At 27.0% G+C, this 25,832-nt stretch overlaps 1 protein-coding gene across 2 annotated transcripts; it reads left to right on the top strand.

Annotated features, from left to right (window-relative positions):
• Positions 1–1,003: 1,003 nt before the first annotated feature.
• On the top strand, positions 1,004–16,242 carry LOC101241168 (synaptotagmin-7). 2 transcript variants are annotated; one of them, XM_065809960.1, is made up of 6 exons: positions 1,004–1,183; positions 7,298–7,527; positions 11,648–11,789; positions 12,218–12,774; positions 12,977–13,082; positions 15,858–16,242. In XM_065809960.1, the coding sequence occupies exons 1-6, from the start codon at positions 1,171–1,173 to the stop codon at positions 16,181–16,183; spliced, it is 1,374 nt and encodes a 457-aa protein (XP_065666032.1). In that variant the 5' UTR covers positions 1,004–1,170; the 3' UTR covers positions 16,184–16,242. The 2 variants fall into 2 exon arrangements, with proteins under 2 accessions (XP_065666032.1, XP_065666031.1); XM_065809959.1 differs by lacking the exon at positions 1,004–1,183 and adding an exon at positions 4,764–5,215.
• Positions 16,243–25,832: the final 9,590 nt, after the last annotated feature.

The raw sequence follows: 25,832 nt of genomic DNA on the forward strand, positions 1-25,832 counted from the left end.
AGAGCATTTGAAAGGAAGTTCATGCCTCCTTCCTTACCAATGTTATAAAACTTGCCCAGAGGTGGCTTTGAACCATGGATCTCAAGCTTCTGAGGCAAGCGCACTAACCATTGCGCTATGGCTGCTTATTTGAACTAGTCATTAAAATTTTCCAGTTCATGAATTACGATAGAGAAAATTGTTTTTGTATTGAAATGAGTATAAAAAATTAGTGTCATCAGCAAAAAGACAAAATTAGGCATGTTTAAGGATAAGTAGATATTTATTACACATATCAAAAACGGTAAGGGTCCAAAAACAGAGCCTTTAGGAACACCACAGCTTATTGCTTCTAATTTTGTAGATATTGAATTATAAGATACTTCTTATTTTCTATTTTTAAGGTAATTTTGTAACCGTCGTTGCAAATTATTTAATAGCGTTTTAGTTTAAAATCATTCCTTTATTAATTTCTACGGTTCAATGCTAAATAAACTGTAATTATTATACAAAAGAAAATAAAAGAAAAATTGTTGGAATTGAATTGAGAACATAAAAACTGTCTATATACCAAATATTAATTATTCTGACTGCCCTACTCTAACGTAAACGTTTATAGAAAATATATAGCAAAACTAAAATAAGAGCACTAAAAATAGAACTAAAGATAAACTAGAAGCAAAATAACATAAAATAAATATTGTTCTGCAAAAAAAAAAAAAAATTAGACACTTAAAATGTGGCGCTAAAATTCATGAATAAAAAAACACGGCGCTTTAAATACGATTTAAAATCAAGTTTACTTTTTTATACATTATCAAAATTATTAGAACTTATCGTAAACCCATTTCAAAATTTATTTGTGATTTATTTACAAAAATATTTTTTTACTTTTCGAGTTTTTAGTTAATAAAAAAAGTTGCCGTTTAATCTACTTTTATTTTAAGTTGACTCAGTTCTTGCCTCAATTGTCCCAAAAAAATATTTCAATGCTTTTATCTACCGATAAGTGTAGAGATTATGTATCAATGTATATTGCTAATTCGATAATCTTTTTTTTTTCCATTTGCTGCCAATCATTTCTGTTCTACTTTTTAAATTTTTAGCACATTTTAATTGGGGTTTACTTGTTCTTGCTGTCTGGAAGTGATATCAGTGGCTTTTATTGAATTTTTATGCTACAAGGTTTTTATGAATATCAATAGTAAGTCTTAATAATAATATTAAAAATTTATTTTTTGATACAATTTTTTGTACTCGAATTCTCCTTTGTATAAAGTTGTTTAATAATGGCCTTACTAGGGCATAATAGGTGCCTTTAATTGTTGCTACAGGAGACAGTGCTATAATATTGTATTGTAAGTCATTGCTTAGAACATGGTTTAAAATGACGTTAAATGTGACATTTGAAACTAATTTTTGTATATATATATATATATATATATATATATATATATATATATATATATATATATATATATATATATATATATATATATATATATATATATATCAGTAGTTTTAAACCTTGACATTTAAGTAATCAACGGTTCATCGTCAATTTATTTACATAGTTTTTCCAGAGACAAAATTTGTTGTTGAGATTTTGATGTATAATTTAATCTTTCAAACCAACCGTCTGTACCAAAACAAATTGATAAAACCATATATAATAAACAAATTGTAGATCCATCTAAACTACAACAAAGCATTAAAAATAAAAAATTTGCAATATTAAGTATAAAAACTTTTTAAAACTTTTTAGTAAAAGGCAACAAAAAACACAAAAAAATTTAACTAAATTAAATGAAACATAAAATGTGTTTACATATTGTCATTTGTATTTAAATTATTATAGTTAAAGATTACGCGTCTAATTGCATCAACATTTTCTCGGTTTAAAGTAATTCGGAACCGCATATTAACAAATAGAATGCATAAATAACAAACAAACAAACTATTATTTTTATATCTAAGGATTTCAATAAACTATTTTTAAAAAAGTGAATTTGGTCCGAGTGTAAATAAAAAAAAAATTTCAATTTGTTATAACGATATGTAAAAGAACGGAAAAAAAAAAACTTTTTGCTTAATCTATTCCTCAAATCAATATGTGGCACTGGTATAGTCGTAGAGCGCCCTCCTCATAAGCAAAGCGTTCCGAGTTCAATCCTCGCCACGTCCCTAACAGTACCGCGTTCAACCTGTTTCTCCGCGCAGCGACCTTGTTCGTCAAGGTTCGTGTTTCGGAGTTATGAGTTGAGTGAGTGACCACATTTAAAGAGTAGCCTCCTTGACTGTAGTGGCCTTCATGGCCTTGGGGAGGTGAATTAATAGAAAATAATAAAAAAGAATCCATTTCTTCACTTTTATTTTACTTTCAGGCGTATATTTTTGTTGATATTGTAATGAATTTATGAGAACGTCATAATAAATGTGTTTTTAAAAAATACTAAAAATTATCATTTTAAAGATTTATTATTGACTGACTCTGTTGTCATACACTTACAATTTCGTATATTTATATACATATACATTTATGTAAATATAATTATATATAATTTACTTATCTGTACACTATTATAACTTATATAATTAGAGTATTTTCCACTTGTTTTCGGCACTTCGGTAACGTTTTATGTTTTTTTGTGACTTAAAAATATAAAGCAAAAGCGGATTTACAATTTTTGATTCACTTTTGTTAATTATAATCCAATAGTATATTTACAGTTTTGTATCAAACCTAGTTAATTTATTTGTTTTATTATTTTAAGTTTTGTTAATTTAACTAAAGCGTTTACTAAAGAATCTTTCTCAAAAAGGATTTCATACAGAGTTAAAAATTATTAAAATTTTTATTTATCAACACTTTTTGACGTCAAGCATGTCGCACTGCATGCATAATAATCGCACTACAGCAGCAGTTTCATACAAAGTTTAAATTTGTATGAACTTATTAAAAAAAAAAAAAAAAAAAATAGCACGCAATATAGATAAAATATTGTTTAAAAGACTATTTGTGCCTGACATAAAACTTGTTTCAAACGAGTTTTTGCAATGTGAGACGCAAAAATTTTTTATTGAATTTTTTATCTGTAATTCTTACTTTATTACTTTTGGTAACAAATTTTCCAACCTTAATTCTTTTTAACCTAAAAAACTCATTTTTTTGACTAAAACAAACGTTAGCTTGTCTGAATTTGACTAAAGTAATCATTATAAAAACCTGCTTGATATTGTATTTTCTAACCTATAACTAATTTTTGTTTAATTTCTCAATCTGCACACAAAAAGCCAAACACAATATGGTCTTAACAAAAGAACCATACTTTCGTTTATACTTATATACATACTATTTATATCAGTTTATTACATGACTGATAATTTCAAATCTATCCTTTTTATAACGTCTTTTTTATTTGGATTGATTATTTCTGAAATTAAAAACCTGCACTGCATTGCTTTGTACAACCAGGGCCTCGATTATGTATCCGAATCCTCCAACCGGGAATCATTTTTAAGGGGTTCTTTTGAAATTCTGGAAAAATAAATACCTTAAATAAACAAATAAATTTAAAACCTTTTAAAACACAAAAAATACGTAAATAAAACTCCGCCCTCCAACACTAACAACCCCGCACACTAATTACGTCACTGGATATGAACAGTGCACTCAGCATTCGATTGTCAATTTAACTAGGTAGTCTTACTTATGCGCTGCAATAAATAGCTACTTGTTTTCCTATTGTCACCATTTTTTTCACTAAGGCATAAACATATAAATTTGGCCTGTTAGCGATGATTTTTTTTCTGCTCCACAAATTGAAATGCATTAAATTTAAATCGAAACATCAATATACTAATACGTCTAACACCTATATATGTTTACACAAAAACAGTAACACATTTTATAAATATTTTTATAACAATCTGTGATTTCTATTTGTAAATACTGATGCTTTTGATTAAATCAATTGATAAATTGTTAATTTAATTTCTTTACACCATATAGTTCAATTATATCTTTTCAAATTTAACAACTAAGCAATAATCATGTATATGTAGGGCTGACGTCATAGTTTTTAGATATAAAAATTCTCAAAATGCCATCTCTTTTGCAAACAACATCAACACATAAAAAATGTACTTTAAAATAAAATCAAACCATGCATTATGGGTGACATTGAACTTTGAAGTTTGAATTTGTCAAGTTAAAAAAAAAAAAAAAGAAAGTCAAGAAAATGCTTGAGCAAATACGTAAACAAAACTTGAAAGTTTCAAGATCGTTCTTGAGAATGTCCAACTAAAAAATGTAAAAAGCGTTGGTTTGAAGGCGGAATCGAAAATAAAAAAATACCTTCCAACCAATAGCGGCATAGTATTTTTAAAAAGGAAAATCCTTTAAATAAAGCATATTAACTATACATTTTAAAATAATATATTTGAATTTTACACTTTGAAAAATCAACTTACAAGAATATACTTAAATATGTTACATATTAATAACATTAATAAAAAACTCTGGGTTCAATTGAACATGCTCGTGCTATCTTTTAATTAGTACAAAGCTCTAACTAATACGTCACAGCTGATCAAAATGAAAATGGTATTAGTACCATTTTCATAACAAGCAGTAGAACAATAGAATCAAAATCTGTATATGTTGTCAGAGATTAAACTGTTTCTCTCAAAATTTTAAAAGCTTTTAAATTAAAGATTTTAAGTCTTTGCTAATAAAGATAATGACTTATTGTGTATCAACTTGGCAACAATTTGAGAGGTCAAATATGAAGAGTTTTTCAAAAACTGAAATTATTTTCCAGCAGACAGAAAGGCTAGATTTAGTTAAGTACTTGTTAAATAGTTTACTAAACAATGAAGAAAATTCTACGCATTTGAAAACTTGCGACGGGAATTTTGCCCGGACAAGAAGCTGTAGAAGAATATAAATGAAAAATAACTCTAGCAACAGACGCTGGAGTGGTTTGGATGTTTAAAAATAGATTGAATTGTATCATCGAGGTGGCAGGAAGAATGTGGCCGTTTTGTTCAATAAATGAACTAGAAAAAAAGTTCTTTGCATTTTTTAGGCTAATAATAAAAAAATTACTTTCGACTAAATAAACTTATCTATTTCTTGAATTTTAGTAAAAGAGAGCAAAGGAAGACTGGCGAAATACCTTACACACCAAAATGGCGAAACTTTATCGTACACTCGAAAATCACTTTGTAAAAGGTGTGAAGCAAAGCAAGATACAAATAATGTCTATAGAATATATTAGTTTTATTTTTAAAGGAATACTAAGGCAAGCAAATTTTTTCTTTAATTCCAAAACAACATTTCACTGTCACACATGAGCTGTCACACATATGAGTTCCCTATAACATAGACAAGCTTCAAAAACCTGTTTAATGGCTGAGTTGGCAAAAACTCTTGATCCGTAAACACACCCGATTTATATATATATATATATATATATATATATATATATATAAATATATATATATATATATATATATATATATATATATATATATATATATAATATATATATATATATATATATATATATATATATATATATATATATATACTTATGTTATATAATTATAATTTATTATAGTTATAATAATGTTATATAATTATAATTTATTATAGTTATAATAATGTTATATAATTATAATTTATTATAGTTATAATAATGTTATATAATTATAATTTATTATAATAATAGTCATTATAAAATAATTATAATGTTGATATGAATACTTTCTCGCCTGAAATGAACCAGAAGCATAAAACCGAAATGCAATTGACAGTTGTTGTACTGGCAAAATTTATTTATATTGTATGTTTAATTCATCTGTAATTCACTCATAAAATGAGTAAATTGACGAACATATTTGCAAAATCGTTTTAAAAATAAAAAATCCTTTATGACTTTTCATCACATATTTGCAAAATAACAATTGGCTATGCTTTTTTAATAAGTTTGCTTTGAATTCCCGTTGATATTAAATTTAAAAAAAAAGCTTCAGTTTTTTTATTTTAAACTTAAAATTTCAAGTTTGTTTCTCGCATTTGGAAATAATTTATGTTGCTTTTCAAGTTCATCTTGAAAACCGCTGGTTTTTAAGTTTTGCTTGAGTATAAGTTTGGACTTTACAAGTCAAATTTCAGATTTTTTTAAACTAATTTACTTTTAACAAAGCTGCAAGCAACCACAATTTGAGTTGAAAGTTACAGGAAGAGAAAAGATGAAGTTTAAGAAGCAAAATAATAATTAATAGACAACTTAAAAAAATTAGATTTGAAGCTTAAATTCGAATTTCAAGTTTGCTTTTTGCATTAATGCAAGAAACGAACGTGTTAAAAGAAGATAGTTTTTAACTTGTTGTCAGTTTTTGGGGGGTATAGTCAGCTAGTAGGGTATTTAACCTATCTGTGTCGGATAACTTCTATCTTTAAGGACTTTTTTTTTAAGCAGTTGGTATTTTACAAGGATTTTCTCTCTCCTAATTTTTAACCCCAAGTTCACTCTGAGTGTACATACTAATTTTACTACTAACTGTCTTCAGTTAAGCTGTATTCTTTTTAAAGCTTGTTAGAAACTGTCAAGTAAAATGGATTTTAGTATTTATCTAGGGTTTTAGCCTTGATAGGAAATTTATTTTTTTACAAAATTGTGTGTTTAAAAATATAAAGAAAGACATGCGCCTTTCTGTTCGGGGCCGTCTCGAAGAAGCCTTACAAGGAAGAAGTAACGTTTGTTTTTTAACAAATAAAAAAAAAACTCGTTACTTTACATTTGCCATATTAGCCAACTGACGTTTAAATAAGGTTTCAGTACACCCTACTGAGTACCAAATCAAATGCTTAATGTACAAATGTGCCTACTCATATTCCCGTATAACAGTTTGGACACGAAAAGGTATTAAACTTTAACCCCCCCCCCACCTTCTTTCGGGGCAACCCGTCTCTATCTCCTCTCCTGTGTCTTTGTATCCTCCTTGTATTTATGTCGCTATCTACACAAAAACTAGCTTGTTTAAAATATTTTATAGGCAGTCGTTAAAAATGAATGATTATCAACTTAAATTTTATCTAAATTTTATCTTTATTTTAGGTTTATTTTATCTAAAATTAAGCAGTAATAGTTCCGTTGGATATCGTAGGACTCAAAAGTTTCTGCAATTTCTATATTTAGTTTTGAAAAAGCTTGTGTTTACTTTAATATATATTTTTTATTTCTTGCAAAAGTTTTTTAAAATGAAACCCCAAATTTCCTTTTTACATTCATTGTATTTTTGCTTTTAGTTGTCTTCATTGTATTTGGAATTATACTTGCTGTTATAATTATAATTGGGATAATTTTGTTCTTGAAGTATATAAAGAAATGTAAAGAAATTATAAAACAAAGAAATTATATTGTACCAGCTAGAACAGGTATAGTTGGCGTAAAGCTGTTAGAAAATCCGATATCTTACAGAACAGTCAAAGCTCAGCAACCATTTATACAGTCAGAATTTCAAACAGGAAATAATTTGGTAAATATTTAAAAATATCATTGTTATTTTTTTTCATATACACAGTTAGGTAAATATTTAAAAATAGTTTTGCTATTAATAATTGCTATTAATATTAGAATACATCATTTTTGGCTTTTTATTGGATGATTACGTCGAAACAATTAAAATAATACAAAAGAAATATATACATAATTATTTCTTCTTGGTATTAACGTGCTATTAGTAAACCTAACGGTTTTGCCACAAAACACCGTGAGCATTCATTATAAAGATTCAAACCGTTTTCCTTATTAATACCACAAATTGCCTGGTCAAAGCAGGCAACAAACCTTTGAATCTCAATCACTCTAGCCACTGCATTATGTTTGCTCTAAGAAAATAATAAAAATTATAAAATTATAATAACAATAATAATTACAATAATAACTATAATATCATCCACAATATATTAAAAATAATAATTTTAACGATCATTACTATGTAAGATAATTTTATATGATCGTTAAACTACAACAAAAATTTAAAATTTAGCGTCAGCTAAAATAATGGTTTTTTTAGTCTAAAAATTTGTTGTTACAAATTATCCATTGTCTAAATTAAAACTACGCTGAAATTGCAGAAATACAAAAACATGAATGCTCTCCAATGCTCAGTGGGCCAGAGGTGAGCAAAACTCTTCAAAACCAGCTTTTACATTGGAGTAATTTCTTTTTTAAATGTAATCTAACAACCCCTAGCACTCTAAAACTGATATAATTTTTTCCCTACTGTAATTTTTTAGCTCAGTTTATCAATTTTACCACAAAAATGGCAATATTTTATTGTTCAAATATTGATGAAAATGTAAAAAATCATATAAAAATGAAATATGAAGCCAGCAAGACAATTTTACAACATTTTAATTTCTTAAAGGTTTATATTAGTCCATTGACATCATATATTAAAATAAGAAGTAATAATAAGAAAATTTATTTTTTATGCTTGATTTTTTTCAAAGTGTTTTACAATAAAACCACTTAAATTGCGCTTCATTTTTTTTAACACTTACTTTACGAAGGCAGAAAAACACTAGACTGCACTAGGCCGCACATGTGATCTACTTTAAATTACACTCTCATATATAGATAATAATTTACAATCGAATTATATGAGCTCAGTAAATGCGCTCAGCTGAGATGAGCGCTTTTTATTATAAATGATATCCAATCGCAGATTTTGCTTTTAAAACTGAAGAAGACGCATAAAGAATAGTTTTAGTCATTTCAATCTTGTTAAAATCTTTTTTAAGTAGCATTTTAAATACTATTTTGACAAAATATTTGGAGCTTATTTGTTTCCAGCCTCCGACCATCGCAATTTTTTTGCAAAGCATCATTACTTGACATAAATATAAACATACAAATGTTTGGAGTTAAAGAAAGTATGCGGTAAAAAAAATAGAAAGAGTTTGCTGTAAGTCTGAAAGTTAGCTATCTCAAACACTAAAATACTGGATCTATCGTTGAAGAGAATGTTTATTATTTGTATTTATGCATGCAAAAAGTTTTTGTTTATGTAAAAAGAGTTAAAATTAGTTTGTTTACAAGAAAAAAAGTTTTTTAATTTCTCGTTGTGTTGAAAGCGAGAAATCTAGTACTTTTAGTTTTAATGTCATAAAAATAACTTTTCTAAAACCTAGAAAATTGTATATCAAATGTGCCAAAGGTGTTTTTTTATTCAAATAACGCCCATAAAATGGAAAAACAGTATTTTAGTGGTGAAAAATAGTCATTTTTTATACCCTGATATTTATGCTTTAGACTGAAACAACAGAGAGCACTGCACGATGAAATTCCCCAGGCCTCAAACAAATTATGATCTTATGATGAAAATACTTTGCAGCTACATTACTATGGTGTCCAAAATAAGGAGGAGTCAGAGAAAAGTCAAAGACTCAACCTGAGGAGGCCAGGGGGGCTCATGATGTTCTTATGTGCAATGTTTGTTATTACCAAGATTCTTATATAAATGTACAAATTTATGTTAATAAAGTTCAACTTTATTGAACGTAATTTGTTTATATTCACAATATCAAAGAAATTAAGTATATAAAATAAATAGAAATCACAAAAATGTTTTAGCAACTTATGACCAGGGTTGGACTGGCATTTAGAGGCCCGAGGACACATATGCAGGGTTGTTTTATATATAAAAATTTCCCTGTATTACATATCAAGGACCTTCTTTTATTTTTTTTTGTGCCTTCTTATTTACGTTTAACCCTTAATCACATAGTTTTTTCTTAAAAGCTATAGGAAAATAAAAATTATTTGTGTATCTTGATTTTAAGAGGGTTCCAGGACCTTTGAACATAGCATGGGCCCAGGGTAGAACCCCCCAACCCTCCTTGCCAGTCCGAGTCTGCTTATGACCTGTGCAATCATAACCACTCCTGGAGTATGATCAGATTTAATTTTCCTGATATCAATTACCTATATTTAGACATACAACATGTTCCATCTGATTAAAAACCATCGGAATATTCCAGGACCACCCTTGACCACCCCTAAAACGATCACTTAAGTGGTCATGATCACTCTTCAAAACCAAAATGCCCAGTTTCAAATTCAGTGATCACAAATACCTATATTTAGATATACTACATGTCTTTTTTTAGACATACAACATGTCAAATTTTAATTTTTTGTTTTAGCTTAATGATTACAATTTTATAATTATATACGGAAAATAAACACATCAAATGTTCTCATTGAATTTGTGTTAGTAAATTTTCCTGTCTGTTAGCTGTTTCTATGATTGCTTTCAAACACGACAACTTCTTGCTTTACCTTTATGTTTCTTCAGTTCTTCACAAAAATTTACTTACTTTTGGTAAACGGAGGTGGATAATGACGAACTCTAGATAGCTGATATTTGAATATATTGCCGGACGAGGGATAAACCACAATACTTTTTTTTAAATATATTTTAATATAATATAATTACAAATTTGTAAAAATTAAACATAAAAAATACAAAACACCGGCGTTAACTAATTATGTAAAATTAAGTATATATAAAATTATTTTATAATATTATTATTTTTTAAATAGTTTATATTTATAAACATATATATATATATATATATATATATATATATATATATATATATATATATATATATATATATATATATATATATATATATATGTAAATTATGTTAGTGTATTTTACAAATAGAGTGCTCAATGTTCTTAAAGAACAGAGCAATAATTAATTAGTAAAAAACACTTATCTAACTTTTATCTTCGACTCGGAGTTTCACCATCGCTGGATCATCAGGAAGAGTTACTAAATCTCAAAAAAAATTCAATTTATAGAAAAAAATATTTTACAGGAAGTTATAAATTATTATAAAAAAATTTTAATTACTATATTTTTTTGTTAACGGGAAGTTACAGAAAGTAATTATGAAATAATTTTCTTTGGAATGGGGATAGTTTAATTTGGTCATTTGTTTTTATAATTTTTTTTTTAAGAGGTATTTATTTTCGTGCCTACATTTAGAAATTAATTCAGATTTTTTATTTAATAGATTTTCTTGATTCAAATGAGTAATTATTTCAAATTTTTCTTGCAAACATATTGCATTATATATATATATATATATATATATATATATATATATATATATATATATATATATATATATATATATATATATATATATATATATATATATATATATATATATATATATGTATATATATATACATAAATATATATGTATATACATACATATATACATATATATATATATATATATATATATATATATATATATATATATATATATATATATATATATATATATATATATATATGTATATATATATATATATATATATGTATATATATATATATATATATATATATATATATATATATATGTATATATATATATATGTATATATATATGCATACATGCATACATATACATACATATACATACACACACACACACACACACACACACACACACACACACACACACACACACACACACACACACACATGTATATATATATATGTATATCTATGTATATGTGTATACATATGTGTGTGCGTGTGTGTGTGACCTTAGGTTTTATTGATTCAGGAAAGCGCAAGAAAAAGAGGTGCAACGGTTTTAGACGATTACGAAAGTTGTGATGCATCAAGTCCCGAAGAAAACAGAGAGAACAAGTTGCAATCATACATTTCAAATGATCTGAAGAACTATTTGAAGTCACTCTCAAAAGGTTTTTTTTATTAAACGATAAGAATTTAAAATTAAATTTGTAACTTTGAATACATATATGCGTTTAGTGGCGTAGCAAGAAGTCAGATAAATGCAAAAACATCGAAAAACTCATAAAATGAAGGATTTGGTAAATCTCTTTATATATGTAAAGTTTACATATATGAAAAGGTTTGCTAATTCCTTCTCTTAATAAATTTTTTTGATATTTTTGCATTTACCTAACTTCTTGATATGCCATTAACCGCATATATGAGTATAAAGTTAAAATGTTTTTCGTATTTTTGTCTCTATTGGTTGAATATATATGAAAAACATAATTTTAATCGATATATATATATATATATATATATATATATATATATATATATATATATATATATATATATATATATATATATATATATATATATATATAAACAATTATAGATTTGACGCAAAAATTATCTGATGAAAGCAGCAGCAGCTTAGTTGATCAAAACGAAGCGAGTCGATTCGAAGGAATTTCTGAAAATATAATACCAATTGATTCTAAAAAAAGTAAACGAGTTAAATGGGGTAATAAAAAACGCAAACTAATTTCAAGTAAAATGTACCAAGTAGCAGGCCGTTTAACATTTAGGTTAGAATACTCAGAAGATAAAAAAACTTTAATGATACATATATTGAGGTTGATGGATTTGGCATCTCAAAAACCAGCCAACGAAGTGAGCCCTTTTGTACGAGCATATTTATTACCTGGGAAACTACACATGCATACTACTAAATATCAAAGTGGAAAAAAAAATCTTTTCATTGACGAAAAAATGATTTTTCCTAATATTCTTGAGAAAGATATGAACGTCTATAAACTGAAAATCAAAGTGTACAACCACGCACGGTTAGTGCAAGGAGAAATATTGGGTGAAGTTGAACTGCCGTTGAGTTCCCTAAATTTGAATCCATCCCAAACGTATCAAGTTGATCTTTTTTTAAAACAAAAACACGTAAGTTTTAACATTATTCAACTTAATGACAGTTCTATATACTTTTATTCTAAAGTCGTTGTTAAATTGATTTAATTTAGTGAAGGTGTTACTAAACTATTACCAAATCAGTTGAACATATAAAATATGTTTAAACTATAAATCGCTTAGTCATAATATTGTTTAATTAAAATTATCCCTTGTTTTATATTTATGTTTTAAGAAAGAATCAAAGCCATTGCTAATGGTGTCGTTGAATCATCAGCTTATAAATAATAAACTTGAAGTAATCATACACAAAGCCAAGTATTTACCAAAGTCGTCAAACTGTAAGTTATAAAAACTTTGAATTAGTTTTTTTTCTGCTTTTTCGTAGACATTATTTTGTAAATATTATTGATGTATGAAACTTTTATTACATAAAGAATTGTTATTTACATTATAAATATAAAACAAAATTAAATTTAAGTGAAAAGCAAAACTGAGGAAGTAATAAAAAACATCCAATATCCATGATTATTATTAAGATATTAGGAGAGGATGCAGTTTTTTTTAGTGTTTGATATAGCTAACTTCCGAAAATGAAGAAAACTCCGGCATTCATATGTTTATACTAATGTCAATAAATATAAAGTTTTCTATCGACATTCAATAATAAGGATGCTTTGCAAAAGTTAGGGATGATTTGGTACAAAAATGCCTTTTTTTGTTGTTGTTCTCACTTTAAGGGTGGGTAAAACTGTTAAGTTTTACCCACCCTTAAAGTGAGAACAACAAGTTATAAAAATTATTAAAAAGTTATAAATTTTTTTTTTACTATTGCCAACTAAGTATATATTATTTAGTTGGAAATTTATCCATTGATAAATTTTATGCAGTAGTTTCTTCTTATTTGACGTGCTTTAGTCATCTAACTTTTCATTAGACGTGTTTTAGACGTATAAATTGTTAAAAAATGTATTAAAGGGTTTTAAAGACGTTCAAGACTCGTCTTGTATTTAAGTTTAAATCTCTTCAACTTGAAGGGTTTACAAGTTGTATATAGTCGTAATTTTTAAAAGCTAAATGATTATTACTTAAAATTTAAAACGATGAATACAAATTCAGTCCTGACAAAAATTATTATACAAACTCATTGCTCTAATGTTTGGGTTAGGGGTAGAGGGGTTGGGCGGATTCAGCGTTTTTTGGTTTTTGCATCTCCAAAACCAAAAAATGTTAAATCCGCCCCTTGCACAGTGGGCCAGGTGGTGGACAAAACCTAAAAAATAAATGTTTATTATATTCAAAACCATATAATAAAACATATTTGTAATACTCTCGTTTAAAATTTTAAAAATTGTTTTGAGTATAATAGTATCTTTTTTAAAATCTTTTAAAAGAGGGTTCTGAGTGAAAAAATTTATAAATTACAATGTAAAAAGTTGATAGCTGCAAAAAATAATAATACTCATTTTGAGAAAAGTAATGGTTAGCTCAAGATTTTTAATACACCTACAGTTGATTATATGCTACATCATCAGTTAATGAAGTTGGGAAACCATGTCGCTCTTTCAAAAAAGCTTGTAACAAAACAAAAAGAATAAGCTTAACAATGTTTTTAATATTTTATTTAGCCATAAATTACTTCAACATGCAACATGCAATATGCAACATGCAACAAAATTGAAACTAAGAAGTGAGTTTAAGTACAAAACTGGGACAAAAATTTCTATTATTTAAAATAAATACCCATTAAACCTGCTTAGATATATTCATTTGATGAAGCTTTAGCATTCATAATTAATGCTGATATATCAAAATCAACATACCAGCTTCTAAGAAATGGTGCTGAAAAAACGGCTGCCACATATATCCTTTGCATAATAGTATAGGATCTTCAAAAGCTAAATGCTATTCCAAGAACATTTAAATGGATGGCTATTCAGTACAAATACCGCTAAAAGATTTTCTAAAACACACTCTTAAAAAGCTATGTGGTATACAAAATATAATGCTAAGGAATTAACTAAACTGACGTTTAGATGCAAGGCTGGTTTTAATGGTGCTACAGGATATAGTGTTTACAAACAGGTAAGTTAAAATGAAAATAGTGACGAATGAAGAGTGCCTGTTGATTATTTGCATAGTACCTTTAGAACTCAGTAGACTTTATAATAATAAAAACGTTGTAATATTATTCATCCTGAATGTGCGGCTAATAGATTAAAAATAAAAAAATACATTTTTATATACAAAGATGATAAATAATCTACAGACTTATTCGAAACGTCGTTGGCATATAATAATATCAATAATAGAGTTTCATATCTATATATTCATTTATATTCTCTATATATTTCTATAAATTTATCTACATATTTCAAATCTATTATACAATATCGATAATAGAGTTTCAAATCTAGTGATTAATTTTCATTTTTTCTGAAGTGCGCATTTTTATTTTTAAAGTTTGTTGCATCAATTTTTTTTTAGTTTATTCCACCAGAAGTGCTTGTTGTTCAGCTCCACAATATTAAGAAGTTATAGGATTTAAAACTAAAAAAATTCCAAATCCGCGTTTTTAAAGTTTTATCAAGTTTGTTAAATAATTTTTAGAATTAGCAACTATTTAACTAAAATTTGTAATAAAAGTAAATATATCTTAATACAAAGTGATTCTTTAAACATATAAAGGGTTTTAGTAAAAAAAAAAAAATATCAAAATAATTTTGTCCTCCATATGTCTAATATCCGGCCCACTGTGCCTTGGTAAGAAGATAAAGTTAATTTCAATTTTCATTGAGTAAACTACGCACATTGATGAGTTGACTGCATCAAGTTATTTTTGTGTATTGAGATAAATAAGCGACTATTAATGGAAGTTCATAAAACAATTTTCATCAAAAATATGATGAAATATATAATATTTTCGAGAATAAATATCCAGGGAAGTCTTTTGCCAAAATAATTTAAACACTTCTGTTGGTGAAACTTTTATTTTTGTGTAATTTTTATTTATTATTATTTATGGTATTTATCGAAAAATAAAACCGAGAAAATTTTTATAATAAAATAGCTAAAATATTTGTTATTAAGAACTGATTTTATATGATTTCTACTAGATATTTATGCGATTGTCTCTTTGGTTAAAGTTGACTATTTCGAAAGGAAAGACACTGCTCCCAGACAATACGACACAATCATGGACTTTAACGAGTGCTTTGAATTTAACATGCATACCAGCGTTAACTCTCCTTTAAAATCTTACTCTTTGGTTATTACTTTAGTCAATCAAAATAACTTTGAAAGAGACGAAATAATTGGACATGTTATATTTAGTGAGTGTTTTTCATATTCAGCAACAGCATCTCATTGGAGAACAGTAGAAAAAACGCCCCATAAAAGGATCGTAGAATGGCATTCCTTAACAAGACCCGATATAGCATAAAGTCAAATATATTCCTAGATTTTAAGTTTATTTGAATGAAATAACAGAACATAAAATAATATACTTTTATTTTTATTAGTTAATAAACCGATATCGATCGATATTATCGATTAGAACGATAAATCGTTGCAACTGTTATTCATACCATGACCTTGGTATGTTGTCTGTATAAAAATAATCTTTATTAAATTAGCAGTAAGGTAAAATCTTTTAAATATACCGATAACTAATAACTAACTTATTAGTTATTAGTATTTAATAATTAATGGTGATAATTAGTTAGACTTTTATTAAGGTGGTCGTCTAGTAAAAAATATGTAAAAAATCAAATTTTTGTTATTGGTGTAGTTCAAAAAAAAAAATTTTTGCTTTTTAAGAAAATACTTTTATAATACTTTTGCACATGTTTTTTAATTAGATATTTCGAAAATTTACTTCCTATAATGACATGTATTAGTTTGTTCACCTAGCAACGTCCTTAGCAACAATGTTTTTTGGTTGTTTTGGGCCAAAATTATTAACCAAACTTGATAATATAAACTTTCTTAAGAATGAAGAAACTTAAATCCTAAAAGAATTTATTGATAAAGAAAAACACCAGGAAGAGGAGATAATTACTCTAAATGATCATTTTAATTTTTTTATTTTTATTTCATTAGTTATCTCTGTTTGTGATATTTCAGGCTTAAAACAACCATATCCCAGCTTCTATGAATTATTTTTGAATGAAATTTTCAGGGTTTGTTCATCTGTATATAAGTTAGTATGTGAACCAGAACCTATTTAATTCTTTGAGTATTTTAGGAGTTACGGGATGATTTTTGTTGAATTTTACCCCTTTTTAATTTCACAAAACACGTAGAGCTACCATTATAGATCTAAACACAGTTATAAGTTTTTGCTGGTTCAAACACAAATTTTATGTATATCCTGCATGCAAATCAAACATCATGCAAAACAAAGGTACAGATAACTAAAACTTTTTGTTTTAAGAAAGTAATGTTTTAAGCATTTTCTTGCTTAAAACGTAAGAACATAAATTAATTTATTTTTTTATTTATTATTTTTTTTTTAATATAATACAAATACAACTTCTTTATGTTTAAAAATAAACTAAACTTTCCAACAAATTGTATTTTTTATTTTTTTACTAGACGGCCACCTTAATTTTTAGTTCTTTAGTTTTTACAATTAATAAATTTTTAAAATTAGCAAATTATTAAATCTAATTATTTTAATGGGTCAATGTATTAGGCGGTTACCGGAGTATTTTCTGTGGAAACGGCAAAGAAAATAGGTCATTCTGAGGTAACTGTAATAAGGGAGTCGGTAATACCGCAGTTGCGGTAACATGTCAAATGTTTTACGGAACATCTATTGAGACATTTGTGTGATAAAGACAAATAGTGATATTTAAATTTTAACTAAAAAAAAAAGTTTATCTATACCTTACTATGTTATAAAACTCCTTGAGTAAAATACTTGAAACTCCATGAAGTATAATACTCATAAAAGGAATTGTAACTATAAATGTTAATAAAACTCAATATTTTTTTAAATCATTCTTTTTGACTGTTTAACAAAACAATCATCTTATTTTTTAACAAAACATCAATCAAATTTTTGGCTTTTTTAAAGAAACTGTTGACTAATTGTTAACTATAACGCATAAAAAATTAGTTAAGAATTTTATTTAATAGTTTGATTTTATACTTCAAGAAGTACTTAAGTTCTTGTTACTGAATACCTCGGTACCTCGGAAGAGCATTTATCTAGGAATTTCACGCCTCCTTCCTTACCGTTGTTGCATATGCGACCAGAGCAAGCATTGAATCTTGAATCTCTTAATTCTGAACTAAGATTCAACCAAGTCGAATCTTTAAAATCTTCTAGTTTATTAAGTGATCCAAACCAATCCTGTGTATTTTTCTCGACGATTGCTCGAAAACTTACAAAAGCTACTACTGTATTTAGTAATATAACTTGAAAACATTTGCCACAAATTTCGATTAAGACAGCTCAAAAGTTTTCTTTCAATATCTTTCAAAGATATTTGTTGAAAAAACAGCTAAATTGTTTAAAACGTAAAAAAGTAGCAATTTTGTTGATTTTTCACCTAGTTTTCTAAAGGATAATGCTTCTGTTTTAGCAGGCCCGGTAAGCCTCAATATACATCTATCTTTAACAACAAGTAAAATTCCTATTAAGTGGAAAACACCAAAAATTATTCTATTTTACAAATCAAAATCATCCAAGGATCCAAACAACTACCAACCGAGTTCTGATTTACCTGTTTTGTCTAAAATATTAGAACAATTGATATACGCTCAGCTGGAGGTATGCTTTGAAAAAAATTATTTTTTAAAAGACAACCAGTTTGATTTTTGTAAAAAATGATTATCTAAACTAGCTGCGACCTTGCTTATTGATTCAGTCAGGAAAGAAGTCATTCAAAATAAAGTTGATGGACCTATTTTCATTGATTTGTCTAAAGCAATTGACACCATTGGCCATGATAAAATAATTGAAAAGTTATATGCATATGGGGTCAGAGCTAGTGAATTAGGTCTTAATCCTATCTATTTAAGCGTAAACAATGCGTAGAAATTAATGGAAAACTGTCAGATGAATAATCTATTTGTTATGGGGTTATCTTAAAAATCTATCCTTGGTCCTTTTTTGTTACTTGTATTCTTTAACAGTTTCCCAGAATGTCTTAAACATTTTCTGAAGTAATAATGTTTCCAGATGACTCTGTTATTTGCATTGCTGACAATGATTACAGAGTAATTGAAATGAAATTAAATGAAGGTTTAAACTCTGTATCTCATTATTTTGACAACAATGCTTAAATAATAAACTTGCAAATAGGAAAAACAGAAAGTATGGTTTTTGAAACCTAATACAAAGTGAATAAACTTAACGAGCTTAAACTCATTACGAAACTCAAAGATTGAATTCTACTGAGCATTGAATATACCTTGGAACTGTTTTAGACTCTGCTTTAAATCTAAATGAAAATTTTAACAAAGCAAACAAAATGACTTTTCTCGTATAAGATTAATGAATTGCTTAAAACCACATTTAACATCGGAATTATCTATAACTGTTTACTTATCAGTAATAGTACTTACTTACTGTGCAACGTCTAACCTTAATCTCACAAAGAATTAGATTAAAAAGCTAGAAGCCTTGTAGAGCAGAGTTCATGGCATCATCAATGCAAACTTAATGGAAAAGATATCCAATCTAAATTAATTTTCTTAATGATGAAAAAAAGGGCAAGTACTCTAGTTCATTTATGTTTATCTAGAAATAGAAGCATCAAATTTCAAAACAACTTTTTACGAGTTAATCATAAAATGGTGACACGAAATGATATTACTAATGTTAGAAAAGGTTAGATTAAAATATGCCCAATACAGTTTTTTTTTTTACGCGGGAGCAAAAGTCTCAAACAATTTGCCGAAATATATTAAAGTTATAAAAGACTCAAACGAAAATAAAGCTTTCTATAAAAGCTATATAACTTTATTCTCAAAACTTTTAATGTTTCAGTTTTCATACTCTGTTTCATATTAATCTTTTATTATTAGTTTTTAATATTTTTATCTTTATTTTATTATACTTTACTGTTGTATTTTTATCAGGGCGTCTGTTGAAAGCAGTGATATTTTCGTGCAGGAAAACGAAAACGAGAACAAAAAAAAGCCTTTCATTTTACGAAAACGAAAACTAGAACGAAACTTATTTTAAGAACGAGAACAGAATAGAAACGGTAATTTTAAATTTTCGAACGGAATAAAAACTGAATTGAAAATTATTTTAAAACGAAAAAATTTTCGTTATAGTTTTGAAACGAGTTGAGTTATTTGATATATATAAATATTAAACTATTATATGTTATAATGATATATTATTCGAACTTAATTGAATTTTATTTAATGCAGTTCGAATAAATATATTCGAACTGAAAAAGTTAAATTGAAAGACAAACAAAACGTATACAAACTTATTTATACATAGGTTGATAAATAGATAGATAAATTGTACAAAATTTTTCATTTTTTTCTAGCTTCATTTGGCGAGAAACCATAAGTCTGTACATGTTGAGCTGGAAGAGTCGGAATTAAAAAAATTAAGTAAAAAAAAGCATACACGGATAAAGAGAAAAGCAGCAGATGATAGTGGGCCCACACTATTAGAATCGTCCTCAAATCAGAACCAGACGTTGTTTCGATGCATTAATCTTAGGAATACCGCATGGCCTACTAATTCACTCGAGCATAAAGTTTGGCTAAACTCTCTTATTCAAATGATAATTGCAGCATGTAATCCAGTGAAATTGGTGGATAATGCAAGTTTTAAAAAGTTTGTTAGTACCTTAGATTCTAAATTTTCAATGCCTGCTTCTGCCAAAATTACTAGCCTACTTAATGAAGAACTTACTATTTTAACGAGAAAACTTCATGACCTCATATCTGAAGACAGACGCTACATAATATGCCTTGATGGCTGGACAAAAAAAGGTCTTATGCGTCTTTTTTAAGAATTTCGGTTTGTTTTTTTCACTGCAAATCCGAAAAACCAATACATGCTCTGCTTAATTAGTATCTTGTGAAACATCCACATTCGGGTGAACAAACTGCTGATTGTTTTGAAAAATGCCTAAAGTATTGGAATATTTCGAGAGAAAAAATATTGCTTGTTATTTCGAACAATGAAGCAAATCGAGAATGAAAGCTGAACGTGATACACTTCTTGAATTAAAAAATGAGAGTAATGGAGATAACAGATTTCTGTAAATAAAGACATTTATCAACAAAGTGCTTGGTGACCTTAACATTAGTTTACTTGCCAATAGCGAATGGATAATGCTTCAGGATTTTGTCAATCTTTTAGAACTTTTTGCCAATAAAACTGATATTCTTCAGAGGGATTCACTTTCTCTATCCAGTGTTAAACCTTCGATACTTAATTTAGAAAGTCATCTGAAGCAATTTGGAAACGCCAATGATGTGGCAGTTGAAATGCTTGCAGATCTACGCCATTGTTTGCAGCCAAACAATCCTAATTTTAATCCACTGCCAAGTGCCGCATGTCTCCTTGACCCCACGTATGCAATAGCTCTTTTAGATAATGAGTATACACAAATCAGAGAGTGCGCAAAGGCATTCATTTTTTCAGAGGCTAAAAAATTGGTGCAACATGATTCACGTTCGCCAAGTTCATCTGCTCTTTCTGCTGACATTGCTCCAAAAATTAATGCATTAACAAAATGGAAATTTTTAGCGGCAAAACAGCAAGTAGATAAATAAACCTTATTCCAGTTAATGAAGCACAAAATGAACTCAACAAATATTTTATTGAAATAAGGAACAGCTCTATGTGCGAAAATGTTTAAAATTTCTGGTAGATGAGACGTGGGAGAACGGGGTGAGATAAGACAAAAAAATTTGCTTGCGTGCTGCGCTTTAAATTTTCCACAAAAACCATACAAATCGGTATAAAACTATAGTCCAATAAATTGTCATGTTAAATTATTGCAAAATCTATTATTTAACCATCAAATTAAGTTCAAGGGCTTGGTTTTTTAAAGTGACACTGTTTGTCCCATGTCACCCCATGTTGGGGTGAAATGGGACAATGGTTGGGGTGAAATGGGACAAAAATAGAAACAAATAATTTTAAGCATTATTTTATTGTTTATTCTACTCCTAATAAAACATAACAATACGAAAAATTTATTTATGTGTAACAAAAATAAAATACCATTCTAAATGCATTTGTAACTTTGTTCAACAGGTTGCTTGATGTTTAAATTGAGTCAAAATTACGTTGATGTCTGAGGGGGTAACTTTTTTTCTTTTTCTTATCTTTATCTTCTTTTTTTCTTTTACATTCTGATAAACTTTTAACTAGTTCATTTCTTGTTGGTGTGTCAGTCAATACCAGAGACCTAGAAAATTTTCTTTTTGCACTTTTTCTCTTTGCCACCCTTTCACCCGCTTTTGGAAATGGCCTTATATCTTCTGCTGTCCAATGGTAGGCAGAAGTGCTGATTTGCTGTTTCTTTTCATTATTAACTTCAGATACAATACACAGTGATGTGGGGATTGTTTGTTTGTCGGAATTGTCATTTGCTGGAATTGGTCGATCAGATACATAAGAACATAAAAAGTCGGCATCACTGAAAACATATGGATCGTACTGGAAAATGCCAGCTACTTTAAAACCATTTTGAATGTTTTGGGAAGTAAAGGCTCTCGTATAAGCTATTCATAAATTTCATCGAAATGTCATATATCGTCATAGGAGTATTTGGATGTGCCTTTAACGATGAATCACATGCTGAATTGTAAAATTTTTTTAATGACCCAAATACTGATCTGTCAAGTGGTTGGAGTTTGTAGATGCAATGGGGTGGCAATGTCAAGAGCACAACATTGCTTTCCTTAGCTTTATCCATCAGTTCAATCAATATATGAGTTTTGTGGTTGCCCATTATTAAAAGTAATGGAGGTTTTCTGGTATTTTAATGTCATTTTAATTGCATATTGATATGCAAGTTGCTTTGTTTCTCTAACATCAAGTCCATAAAGCATGTTAGATGCTTGACGAAAATATATTGAAAGTTCATTTTCTTGTGTTTTATTAAAAATATATTTATGTTGTTCATCAAAGTATAAGTTACTGTAAGAAGTTTCTTTATTAATCTTTATTTTCCGCTGTAAACTCGATTTTGAAATTGTATACTCTTGTGCAGCTGCTCATAGTGATAAACTGTCAGATTCGACAGCCATCACAGCAGCTTTTATTGTATAAGCATCAGGCTTTAACCGACTTGTCACTCGTTTGTACTTTCTTGGCATCTGAAAAATTATTACTCATATTACTCACTCCGTTATTAAAAAAATTATGCTCTTTTTAATTGCATTAACCAAAATCCAGATTAGGCTATAAATTTTAAACTTATTTTAATGAAAATAAAATAGTATGACAACCCTATAAAATTTATAATGTGATTAAATTTAATAAGGCTAATAATGAAGAACTTTATTTAAACTGAATTTAAAATACAAAAATGATTGGCATTAAAACAATACTTACCGTGAAAGATGTCTTCAGGACAAAGTAGCAAAGATATCCAATATAATTATTATTATTTTCTATGATAAAAAACACTTTACTATAAAGTAAACATTGAAATCTTATCATAAACATAAACATAATTAAAACATTCTCCTGTACCAAGTCACCCCATCACTAGGTATGAGAATCATATTTCTTCACTAGTTAAATAAAACAATAGTGAAAATTGTTAGATTTTTACATATTCGCAAATAATCTGAAAAAAAAAATACTTCTGAAACTTAAAAAACACAATAATATGAAGAAGCTATTGCAAACTTATAACATATATAAAAAACTTTTGCTTTATTAAATTTTTCACTGAGATAGTCCCATCTCACCCCGTTCTCCCTATATATATATATATATATATATATATATATATATATATATATATATATATATATATATATATATATATATATATATATATATATATATATATATATATATATATATATATATATATATATATATATGTATATATATATATATATATATATATACATATATATATATATATATATATATATATATATATATATATATATATATATATATATATATATATATATATATATATATATATATACATATATATATATATATATATATATATATATATATATATATATATATATATATATATATATATATATATATATATATATATATATATATATACATATATATATATATAAAAGGTGTGAAGCTTTATTCTAAAGGGTGTGTTTTAATAAAAGTATTTATTGCATAAAAAGAAAATATTGAAAAATAAAAAATAAGTTGATGGAAGCTGAAGAAACTGGTGAAAATAGAAGTTTATAAACTATATAAATTTTTTTAATAGAAACTAAATAACAACAACCCGCAATTATTTTCGCATCCTTAAACATGTTGTGGAAATTCTAAATATTAAGCTAAAAGTTGTTTTAGATGGTTAAACTCCTATCACCCTCAATTAAATGAACTCCCAGCACGACACTCCCCATAAACTCCTAAAACCCCACACATCAGAAAGAAAAACACATTATACTTCATCAAGTTTTACTTTATATTCAATCAGTAACTTTATTTTAAGAAGTCCACTAAATCAATTTTATTTTTTGGAAGCAACCATTGAATCATTATTTTAAATAAAATCAAAGTAAAAATCTACTAGTAACAAATTTGAACTGTATTAATATTTAATAAATAAGGTATTCCTTGTTATTTTTATACGCTTTTATCTGCAATTGGCATTATCGTCTATATATATTATTTTGATTTTCAATATACCACTTTATTGTTAAATTTAATGTAAAATGACATGCCAATAGTCTAAAAAATGTTGAAGCCTGTCGAGTTTACTATTGTTGGAAACAAAAAATGATAAAGATCAACAATTACCATTACTTAAAAATAAAGAAAAATTTATCTAAAATGAATTTTTATAAGATTGATAATTATGAAATTACTGAAAAGGGAATCTTAGATGCAGTATATCTTTTAAAACTATTAGTGGTAATGTAATTAAAAAATCGATAAAATACTTAATAATCCCTCTTTTACATATTTTTAATCTCTCTTTAAAACTAGGTATTTATCCGGAGAAACTTAAAATTGCTAGGGTCATACCTATTTTTAAATCAGCAGACATTTCTAATCCTGAAAATTACGGACCAGTTTCATTTCTTCCTTGCTTCTCAAAAATCTTAGATCGAATTAAGTATAACCGAACTTTAACTTTTCTAAATATAAATAATATTCTATATAATAAACAACTTGGATTTCAGCCAGGGCATTCAACTGACCATTCCATTACTAATATTGTTCACGCTATATTTAAAGCATTTGACGAAAGTTTACCCTCGAAGCTTTTATAGATCTTAGCAAAGCCTTTGAAACAGTAGACCATAGCATTCTTATAAAAAAACTTGAAAGCTAGGGTATTAATAGCACATATTTAGAATGGTTCAAAAGTTATCTAAACAGTAGAAAATAATACATAGCACACGAAGAAGGAAAAAACTGATTACTTGACAATAACTTGTGGTGTTCCCCAAGGCTCAATTCTGGGTCCACTTTTATCTATGTAAACAATTTCCATAAGTTTTCAAACATTTCAAACTCAGTTTTATTTGCAGATGATATGAGTTTATTTTATTCTAATGGAGATGTCAACTTTTTATCTAAAATAGTAAACAAGGAATTTTTAAGTATAGCGGAACGGTTAAAGGCAAACATATTGTCCCTAAATTTAAATAAAACTAAGTATACTTTTTTTCATAGAATTCACAATAGAGAAAGTTTTTCATTAAAACTTCCTGATCTTTATATTTTATTACAACTCTAAAATAATTAGAGTCATCATTAAAGTTTTCAGGTGTGATACTTAACGAAAACTTGACATGGAGAGAACACATAAGAGCGTAGAAGATAAAATTTCAAAAAATATTGGCATACTATACAAAGCTAAGCAATTATTAAACCAAAACTGCTTAAAAATCTTATATTTCTCCCTCATACATTGTTATAC

Source organism: Hydra vulgaris, chromosome 11 (genome assembly GCF_038396675.1).
Source record: "Hydra vulgaris chromosome 11, alternate assembly HydraT2T_AEP".
In the NCBI taxonomy this organism is placed as follows: domain Eukaryota; kingdom Metazoa; phylum Cnidaria; class Hydrozoa; order Anthoathecata; family Hydridae; genus Hydra; species Hydra vulgaris.

What these genes read in the sequence shown, in the direction of transcription:
- LOC101241168 (XM_065809959.1), top strand. Translation starts at nt 5,173, where the DNA reads ATGGCGAAACTTTATCGTACACTCGAAAATCACTTTGTAAAAG. An exon ending in TTTGAAGTCACTCTCAAAAG is followed by an intron (nt 11,790 to 12,217) that starts GTTTTTTTTATT and finishes AAACAATTATAG; the next exon opens with ATTTGACGCAAAAATTATCT. An exon ending in TTTACCAAAGTCGTCAAACT is followed by an intron (nt 13,083 to 15,857) that starts GTAAGTTATAAA and finishes GATTTCTACTAG; the next exon opens with ATATTTATGCGATTGTCTCT.